At 30.8% G+C, this 10,601-nt stretch overlaps 1 protein-coding gene across 9 annotated transcripts; it reads right to left on the bottom strand.

The window, feature by feature from the left end:
- Positions 1 to 649: 649 nt before the first annotated feature.
- Positions 650 to 10,595, bottom strand: LOC111706183 (uncharacterized). Of its 9 annotated transcripts, none has more exons than XM_023478977.1 (14): positions 10,326 to 10,595; positions 9,465 to 9,944; positions 8,871 to 8,916; positions 8,362 to 8,467; positions 7,793 to 7,894; positions 7,290 to 7,375; positions 6,963 to 7,032; positions 6,531 to 6,617; positions 6,113 to 6,163; positions 4,858 to 4,905; positions 3,378 to 3,450; positions 2,319 to 2,388; positions 1,752 to 1,806; positions 650 to 841 (listed from the first exon to the last, which is right to left on the bottom strand). In XM_023478977.1, exons 2-14 carry the CDS (start codon positions 9,511 to 9,513, stop codon positions 785 to 787), a joined length of 900 nt encoding a protein of 299 aa, XP_023334745.1. In that variant the 5' UTR covers positions 9,514 to 9,944; positions 10,326 to 10,595; the 3' UTR covers positions 650 to 784. The 9 variants fall into 9 exon arrangements, with proteins under 9 accessions (XP_023334745.1, XP_023334744.1, XP_023334746.1 ...); XM_023478976.1 differs by having other exon boundaries at positions 9,465 to 9,540; XM_023478978.1 differs by having other exon boundaries at positions 6,963 to 7,038; positions 7,296 to 7,375; positions 9,465 to 9,540.
- Positions 10,596 to 10,601: the final 6 nt, after the last annotated feature.

The following is a 10,601-nucleotide window of genomic DNA, read 5'->3' as shown; positions in this document are numbered from 1 at the left end:
CGAACTGTACAATGGATGTATGAAATAAAAAGGTTTGCTTATTAGAGATTTTTCAAAATTGTGTTTGATCAGTAAAACAGGGATTTCAGCCCTAAATACAGCCAATCTCACATATACGAATACATAGCAAGAGCACATAAAATGTCGTCTTGAACATTTTCTAAATAATTTATATGCTTCTTCATTCGTCTGCACAAAAAGAAAGCTGCTGAGATGATTGCAGCTTCAAAGTGTTGAATACGATTTATGAAAATAGATCGAAATATCATGGTAGAATCATGTTTTTTGATAATTTTCAAGAAACATCTTTTCATTTTTAATTCAAGGTATAAATTAATAGCACTGAAATATGCAGGACAGCAATTGATATAAAATAGTACTCACATTTTTCCGCGGCATTTGATCATTATGTTGAAAATACGACATCATAACAAAAACTCTTGCTATGTACTTATATATATCTGGAATTCAATAGTAAATATCCTTTGGAAAGAATTGAAAATATATTACTACATTCAGTTTTTTTTGTTCGCTCAAGCTTCCATTCGGTGTAAAATGATGTCTACTATTATACATGCAAATCTAATGTATGAATTTTACATTCCACAATCCAACTAAAATTTTTTTAATTAAATGATTAAATATGATAACAAATGTTAATTACTTTTATTGATATTTGCAAGAGGTACATTAATTAATGAACATATTATATTAATTATATCAATCAATCTATTTTAAAAAGTGAAAGCAACTTTTAATCTATTTTGTACAAAAGGATTTAAGATTAAGTTTCTTTAACAGTTGTCTCACTGTAGTTCTCATGGTTTCCTTCCTCGTTAACCTAAACATAATTGTAAAAATAAAAAATAATTAGTGTCAATAATTAGTGACTGTAGTTTAATTAATTTTACGTAATCCTCCTTTTAGAGAGTATTATTCTAAATTCATAACTCTGCAGTTTTTATTTAAGCCACAATTATAGCAGATATCTTTGTTCTTCTATTTTAATTTAACAATCACATTCCGTGACCGTACCTCTACTGTGTAAAATTAGACCGTCAGTTTTGTAGAGAAACCGTTATTAAAACTGATAAATTTTCAGATAGAAAACAAGGATAGCTCCGTCAGTTTTGTAGAAAACCCGTCATTAAAACTGATAAATTTTCAGATAGAAAACAAGGATAGCTCTGTCAGTTTTGTAGAGAAGCTGTTATTAAAACTGATAAATTTTCAGATAGAAAACAAGGGTAGCTAAATCAATTTTATAGAGAAACCGTCATTAAAACTGATACATTTTCAGTTAGAAAACAATGATAGCTCCATCAGTTTCGGAAAGAAACCGTCATTAAAACTGATAAATTTTCAGATAGAAAACAAGGGTAGCTCCATCAGTTTTATAGAGAAACCGTTATTAAAACTGATAAATTTTCAGATAGAAAACAAGGATAGCTCCATCATGTTTAGACAGACAAAGGTTTAAAGGATACCGTCATAAATAAGGGTCACATAAAATTACGTTAATGGGCCCTTTAAACACTTGAAAATTACACACAAAAATACAATGTAAATCTAGTTTGCATTTAAATTAGAATAAAACTTTTCATCGAAACCTTTTTTTCCACTTTTTTAACAAAACTTCTATTTATCGTCTTGAGTTTTCTTGGTTTCTTAATATTTTCACGATAAAAGTAGAATTTAATTTTGAAATATATCAATAATTAGTAAAGAGAACATGTAGGTTCAGATTTAACCTGGAAATGAGTTGGGTCTGAACCAGCAATAAAATCTCCGATTTCGCCAAATTTACTAAATAAATATGTCACTTGTAAAAGATCATATTTTACTATGTAAGTTAATATATAAGAACATCTTATAATTTTTTTCTTAAAGTTTGTGAAGTTGAAGCAAAAACAAGATGAGTTAAATGCCGCGAACTATTTTGAGATTATGCATCAATCAGACAATTATTTAAATATCATGAAGACGACCTTCTATTCCCTACTTGAAAAGAATTGATTATGTTTATTGGCACACACTGTATACTTTTCTAACGTTAAGCAAGATTCAGAATTGCTAGTTCATGCGACGAATAAAAAAATTGAGCCTTTTCCACAACCTCATATTTACTAATCCCATACATATCTTTGCAATCTGGTGGTGTAAACTTTTGATATTTCAAACTTAGATTATTCATAATTGAAATATCTAAGTTCTACGACATTTTGGGTTGCAAAGATATAGGGATTAGAAGATCAGAGTTTGTGGCAAAGACTTAATTCCTTTAACATAATGAAATAGAAAACATGAGATGATGAGACCTGGCACATATTGCAGTTGAGATTATTCCAATAAAAAGACCTAGAATCAGACTCAACCCTCCACACAAACCTACAGTCAAAGAGAATAGAATATATATTAGAGTGGAATTTACTAGAAAAAAGTGTAAAACGGCCATTTTGTTGTACTGTTTCCATACTGCAGGTGTACTTCACATATTTATGCTATATAACCTTTTGGGCCCTGGAACAACATTTTATAGAAAATCTAAAATTAATATTAAAAGAAAACCAAATTATGAAATAGGCTGGTTTCATAATTGACCAATGATCATTTCACATAGACTGAATGCCTTTCACTTTACAAGCGATGATTTTCCGTTATAACTATAAATCAAATGATGTTTTTTATTCACCTAATTCATTTTATAAAGTTTATTTAACAGCTTTAAAAAATTCGAAATTTAAATGGATAGTCTAGGGAACTGTATTAATGTACTCTACTGCATATAATTTGTGAACATTTCCATGATTTGAACTCCCATTCAGGCTGAAAAGGACTGACAAAATTCATACCGAGGGATTGCCTAAATTCCACTCTAATATATATTCTATTCTCTTTGCCTACAGTTATATTTAAATAGACTAAATTTCAATTGATCCCACATTTGGTGTGTCGGGTTCACAATGGTACCCTTTCATCCATTCACGGAATAATGATGTCTGAGCACGTGTTACTTATTTTGTATTTTCTTAGTATTTATGTTTTTTTTTCGGGAGTCAAAGAAAAAAATATCTTCATTCGAATGTTTAAAAACCATTTTAATTGAACATATAATTAGAATGTTTTGGATTTTCTGATATGTGCAAAGTCATTTTCATGGAGATTTTACTTAGTCGACTGTAAAGGATCGCAATGCTTTAGTCTTTGACATTATCCTTTTTTAACTTAATTGCAATTTTATATACATGTACACATCTTATAAATATTTAACGCGTGTAGCTTTAGCATTTACTCTTCAGGTATTTAAGAAGTAATTGGCAAGATTCCAATGATTTTTTCGTGAAAGCTTGCAATCTTTGGATCGCGGTGCGGTATACCTAATGTTTCAAGTGTATAGCTTGTCTTGATAATAACATCCTTTTCCCCGACTTTATCCTGTAGCATCTCAACCTGCACAAACAAATACAGAGTTAAAGGGACTGTAAAAGAAAAATGAAAGGGGGTATAGGCGACCCATGAAAGTTTTATCTGATGTTCCTGTCTCGAGAAATTGGTATAAAACTGTGTTAAAATTATACGAAAGTTCATATATGTAAAATTTGGAAAATCTTAAACTTAAATCACTTGACCAGAACTATCACCAATGGCAGAACAGTATACTGGGCACGTGTCTCTGCCTGTATCACATGACCGCTTTACTGCACTGCCATTGGTGGAATTTCTGGTGAAGTAATACGGACGTATAAATAATATTATGAATTAAATCTACAAAAAATAGAAATAACAAATATAAAATTAGAATTGTAGTAAACCCAAGAATGTAAGGCAAGGAAAGTCAATTGCGGTTGTGTATACTCTGTGTACATATTGAAACCAGTTCTCTCTGGGCGGAATTGGTAAACAATAATAGATGCATCAGTGTTCGTTTTAGTATCCGAGGAGGTTAAAAGCATTAAATTTTGATAATTTTGATAATTCACATAATAGTTTCCTATGACCAGAATATTTCATTGATTTTTTAAATTTTTATGTGAATGATGGATCCCATGTCAGGCTTCGACATCCGTCTTGTGTTTACATTAGCGCCCAGAGACAGTACACTGCAGTACTAAAGATGTGTACACTTCTGAAATGACTTTCCTTGCCTTTTTATAATCAGTGACGTCATATGAGAATTCTATCTATATATGCTAAGGATACGTCAACTCAGGAGTGAAAACTAGAGCTGTTAAATTTAAAATTTGTCACAGTGAATATAAAGATCGAAAGCGTTGTAAATTAACGCTATCCCTCACAAAAGTTGGACCTCCGGTAGCAAAGATATAAAAATTTCAAATTAAAGTATGAAACGGCTGATTCAGTTCCTTAACGGAGTTTGCTTGATTTCTCTAAATAACCAAGTTCTTTTTGATACTGTTTGGTTAGTTTTTACAAGATGGATGGATTCAAATCTGCAAAATTTAAGAATAATTAGAATAATAAAGTACTAGCTTTGGAACCCATCTAGTTAAATATTCTTATACCAAACTATTGACATTCAAGTGGTTTTATAATTAATTTTCTACTCAAATTTTTAGGCGATCGGACATACGAACTAACATGCAAACAAATAGAACACTACTATATATATATATATAGATGCAAAAAATCACGAATGCTGTTTATAAAGTTTATTTTCTTCAACTTTAATCTAATTCATATGAACTTCATCAATCAAATTAAGCAAATTAAATATGGCACTATCTGTTTAAATTGCCTAAAATTAAAGACTAAACCCCAAATGTTTATAGAACACTTTTTTTTCGGCCAAAAATAATTTTTGAAAAACAAACAAAATGTAACTGAAATAAAACAGACCTCCATTTGTGTTAGGGTGAGATTCAGTTCCTGTGCTGCCTTCAATGCCTAAATATTTGAATTAGAATGCCTAAAAAATGCTGTGATCAGCCAAACTGAAAAACTTGAATATTATCTAATTTGTTTCATATTTAAATATTTGTATCATTTTTACGCTCTTGAAGTTTTTAATTCCAATTCGTATACATTGAATATCATTTCGTAACCAAATAAAATCTCTTTATTATTAAAATCAATCATAAATGTAACCCTCACGGCGCTAAGACATTTTTGCAAGCATCAGCGCTAGGACCCAAGCTAACCCTAGCCACAGCGCTTGGCCCCTAGCTTCCAAAAGCGACAGTGTTCAGCCCCTTGTGTTTATATTTTACTATGACGTATTAGAACAGCTTAGAAACCATTTTAGATAAAATAATAAAAAGATCCTAGAGGATTGTATTTCTGGGCGGGGCTCGTCGGGGCCATCCTTGTTAGACACTCCACTATAAAGAACAAAATATGACATTACTGGGACGACTTTGTGACCTCATAGCTCAACTTGTTTTGATTTTAAGTATGGGATTCAAGCTAGTTTTTTTTTGTTACATATAAGAAATTCAAAACATTTTTGTTCTGTTTGCTAGCTCCTCAATTTATGAGGAGTTTCGATTGAAAACATTTAAAACTTTAAATCATACGTAAAATTTACATTAGTTTGTAGTTTAATAAGTTTGCTTATCTACAAAAAAGACAAGTTCTTGCGATTCCCAATACATCACAATAGAAAGTTAACGACACTCCCCCCCCCCCCTTGATTCATAGTAATTTATTCTCTTAGCTAAAAAAAACATCTAAAAACAAGACATGCTAAACCCAATTTAAACATTGTTATCATTTCGATTCAAGACTAGAAGCTATATTTTGAATCTATAATCAGTATGCTATTACACACTTAGTTTTATAGATGATTCTCTTTAGAATCTTAGTGTAACGCTTCTCGTTTCTTTACCTCATTATTTTCATTTAGCCATTTACCATTTACCATTTACCATTTACCATTTACCATTTACCATTTACCATTTACCATTTAACCAAATAATAATAGACAAAGTTAATAATAGAATCTCATTGTTGTACGTTCTTAAAATAACGAAAATTAATATTTTTAGTTTTGGTTTTGTTTATTTTTAATTTTATACTTATTTTAAAGAAAGAATTATTGATAACAATAATAATAATAATAACAATAATATTTATCATCGCATAAATATTTTACCGTCAGATTATGTAAAGATTGCTCCATCAAAGCTCGCTCGTTCAATAAAACCTTAAAATATGTTTATAAAAAAAAGTTGTTAAAATATAAAAATGTTTGGCAAAAATTAAAAAAAGTAAAGTTAAGAAAAAAGAAAAATTAGGTAAAGTACTTTTGAATTGAAAACAGGGTTACCCATAAAGAGTGATACTTTATAGATGTTGTGCATATTTTAATCAGTCTTATTTCTAATATTAAATGTTTCCTGCCGCTTTAAATTGTTTCTTTTTTTCCATTTTCAGGCAGAAACTCATTTGCATGTTCAGAATCAGATTGTACACTTTGGTTTGAAAAAAGNGCTAAAGTTTGTGATAATTGTTTCATGTCTTCATTCTAGTTTTTATTTACAAAGCTGATCTAATTCCTTCAATAAATGTACCTCTATATCATTGCAAGTGTAAGGTGTGTTTTTCCTCGAATTCGCGAATTTCCAAAGTTTTTCAGCATTCTCCTCAAACTTGGCCCTCTATGGAAAAAGAAGCTATAGTTAGATATCTGAGAAATTTAAAACTATATATAATACTGAAGTCAAAACCTGTGTTATAAATATGGGGATCTCCAACTTATCTCTATTTTAATTATTAATTAATCCAAAATTAATCTAATTTCTCTTTGATATCCCTTGATGGTTTATTAGAAATTCGAAAAACTAAAAACTAAACTATATCACATATTCTATAATAAAAATGTTTAATAAATTTGAACAAATTCATTTGACGAAATTGTGGAAAAGTTTTAGCTGAAAACATCGATGTATCATATTTATCTTGAAAAAGGTGATTAAGAAATCCCAATTAAAACAAATTGTTACCTGAAAGGCATCCTCAGGAAAAACCGTATGAAAAGAATCTATAAAAACTGCCGGAAGCGTGAAATCTCCCCTAGGCCAATTTGATTTTAAAACCTAATTAAATCAATTCATAGCTTAAAAATTTCTTGAAATTTATGTTTTTATTATACACTTATATGAATGAACAAGATTTAAATTTCATATAAAAACTGCAGTTCTGAACTTCTGTCCTTTCATGGAACTTTAATACAATATTTACTTATGTGTACTATCGATTTGGAACTTTAAGTCTAATATGTTTTAGCATAAATGAAATTATCAATGGAAATTTTTGTTCTAAAATATTTCCTAAGTTTGAATTCTCTTGAAAAGAATGTGTTGAACCTCTGGGCCCAGGATTTCTCTGTTCGATTATTTTCTGCTCGTATCTCCATCTAAACATAAATTTAGATCAAAGATGGCGGCGGTTCTGCTTTCTCTTTTTCACGAGACCTCAAAATTATACCTCCATCTTATATTCATATTCTGTCATCCTTGATACATATACATATATATATATCTTCTCTGTTCGTATCTCCGTCTCATAATCCATTTACTATTATTATTATTATCATTTTTATTATTATTAATATTATTATCTTCAAATATATAAAGTTGGAGTCTCTGTTTGATTGTCCGATCTAGTATTTATTTTTCTCTGGATTTTTACTGATTTGGATTTAATGGAATTTATAGTTTGACATATTAATGTCTATAGGGACATCAGGTTCCATCGATATAAGAATTAGGAAAATAAAATCTAAAGCGAGTAAATTGCAGTTAATGAATTTGATAAAAGATACTTTAAAAACCTGTTTCTTCTCATAGCTCCAGTGTGTTGCCTCTAGTATAGCATAATTCCATATATTTGAACCAAATACTTCAATTAAGTATTCTAGCATATACTTCATCTCCTAAAAATACTTCAATTAAGTATTCTACCATATACTTCATCTCCTAAAACACTTCAATTAAGTATTCTAGCATATACTTCATCTCCTAAAAATACTTCAATTAAGTATTCTAGCATATATTTCATCTCCTAAAAATACTTCAATTAATTTGCACCTAATAGAAGCACATTTTAACACAAGACAATGATGTTTAGTAGGCTTTAAGGCCTAAAAACACTTTTTTCAGAGATACCTTGCATGTATATGCATCCATAGACACAGTGTTTGGTCCTAATTGGACTCGCCAGTTTGGCTCAATTCATCAGTTTTTGATTTAAAAGTTTGCTGGGCTTGAACCATGAGTCCTTGGATTGCGTATCATACTCGCTAACCACTGCTCCATCAAACCCTGATAATTGGGTTATGAAACAGGGACCAGAGACCTCAACCAACTCATTATGCATATATATATATATATAAATAAATACCTGCGTTGCTCTGTGATCGTTCTCCTTGTAAGCCAGGATAAAAACATGAACATGTTTTAAATCCTTCAGTAGTTTCACTATACTTGACATTGTCGCAGCATCCATGCTGAAATCAATCATATTACATGATTTCCTCGCATAAAAATATAAAAAGAAAAATCAAAGTATATATGAATTAGGACAAATGCAATATTTAAAATGGGTGTATAGACCTTATTTTAAGTGACCCTGTCCCTCCATTTAATAAGTGACATGTCTGGCCAAGAAGGAATGATATATGTTAAGTTTTAATTTCTATATTTTTTATTTGTGGTAAGTTCCTTGCGCATTCACAACTAAATACTTATCCAGTAAAACGACGATATCTTCCAGTTGATTGATCAGATAAATACTTAAAGGGTACCGTGCACTGAATCATTTAGGCCCCACTTTAAATGGGGGGTCACTTGAAATTAGAACACCAGTCCCTTTAAGAAATTGATTTTTTAAACAGTTTTTTTTCATATCACCTGGCATTCAACCCAAGACCTGGAGTATCGATCAGAGTAACCATTCCTATTTTTATTTTTATTTTTAATTTTTATTTCTATTTTTTAAGGGATTCTTATTTTTTGAAAATACATTATATATTTAGATTTTCGAAATTAGGAACATAGGGAGTAGAGATGGACATCATTTTTAAGAATGAACAAAATTTTCCATGAACGATGGTGTCGTTTAGAAAAAAAATCGAACGTATGGACGTTTAAAGACTTAAAAAATCTGTATGTTATTTTTAAAGGAACGAAAAAGAAACTATAGTTTTTTTCACGCAACGAATGATATTTTCGAGCAAACCTTTGAAAAAAAAGATGTGTCAGTGAGAAAACGAAAAAAATAGATGAAAATGAAATATTAATAGGCTCTCTGCAATCTGAACTGCAATACTTTAGTCATGGGGTTCATGACAAATTTTGTAAATGTAGTTTATTTCTTTATTTGTTTTGTGAGAAATTATCAATTTTTCTCCCTCTTTAAATTGGGACATGTAAAAAGCTGTAAGGAAGCAGAGGTGGGTTATAATGTAAAATTTTAAAAAGGTATTTCTAAAGTTTTCACTTAACCTATTGATTCGTTTCCCAACCATGGCTGTACATCAATACAGGGTTTCATTGTCACAGGTTCACCTCCTGATTTAGCCTGAAATACAGGGTTTCGTTGTCACAGATTCACCCCCTGATTTAGCCTGAAATACAGGGTTACATTGTCACAGGTTCACCTCCTGATTTAGCATGAAATACAGGGTTTCATTGTTATAGGTTCTTTTCCTGATTTAGCCTGAAATACAGGGTTTCAGTGTCATAGGTCCTCTGCCTGATTTAGCATGAAATACAGGGTTTCAGCGTTATAGGTTCTCTTCCTGATTTAGCATGAATTATATGGTTTCAGCGTTATAGGTTCTGTTCCTGATTTAGCATGAAATACAGGGTTTCATCGTTATAGGTTCTCTTCCTGATTTAGCATGAAATGCAGGGTTTCAGCGTTATAGGTTCTCTTCCTGATTTAGCATGAAATGCAGGGTTTCAGCGTTATAGGTTCTCTTCCTGATTTAGCATGAAATATATGGTTTCATTGTTATAGGTTCACCTCCGGATTTAGCATGAAATACAGGGTTTAATTAGCTTCTCCCCCTGAATTAGCCTAAAATACAGATGNCACAAAGAGAAACATGGATATCTCTGATTGTAAGGGAGTCCAGTTTCTGTTGTACTGTACACTCCGTATACAGACCAATTTATATATATATATATACATATTTCTAAATACTTGGGACATAAAATGTCGTCATCCACCAATGAGTTTGGTCCACTTTAGTATTTATTCACTTTGCTGATTTAGAGGGATTATCATGTTCAAGACTACAAAATAGGATTAAACAACATTCCTAGTACTACGCACGGGTTTCGATGGTTTTTTTTAATTACCTTAAAGCAGCCATCATTGTAACCTTCTCCATGAAAGTCATGTCTCCGTCCAACCAGAGCATTGAGAAGACTTGATTTTCCTACTCCAGTCCCTCCCAAGATTATAAACCTGTAAATATAGTTTTATGCATGCAGTGGGCCATCATATATCATATGCAATGATCCCTTGCAACCATACCAAGAATTTATCTCATTTTGTGTATTGTAACTGTCATAGCGGAAAAGCTTGATATGTGCAATTGTTCTAAACTTTTAATAATTCAACTTCTTGTCAGT

The sequence above is a fragment of the Eurytemora carolleeae genome, unplaced genomic scaffold (genome assembly GCF_000591075.1).
Source record: "Eurytemora carolleeae unplaced genomic scaffold, Eaff_2.0 scaffold699, whole genome shotgun sequence".
Taxonomy (NCBI): Eukaryota; Metazoa; Arthropoda; class Copepoda; order Calanoida; family Temoridae; genus Eurytemora; species Eurytemora carolleeae.
This window is presented reverse-complemented; position numbering and strand designations above follow the sequence as displayed.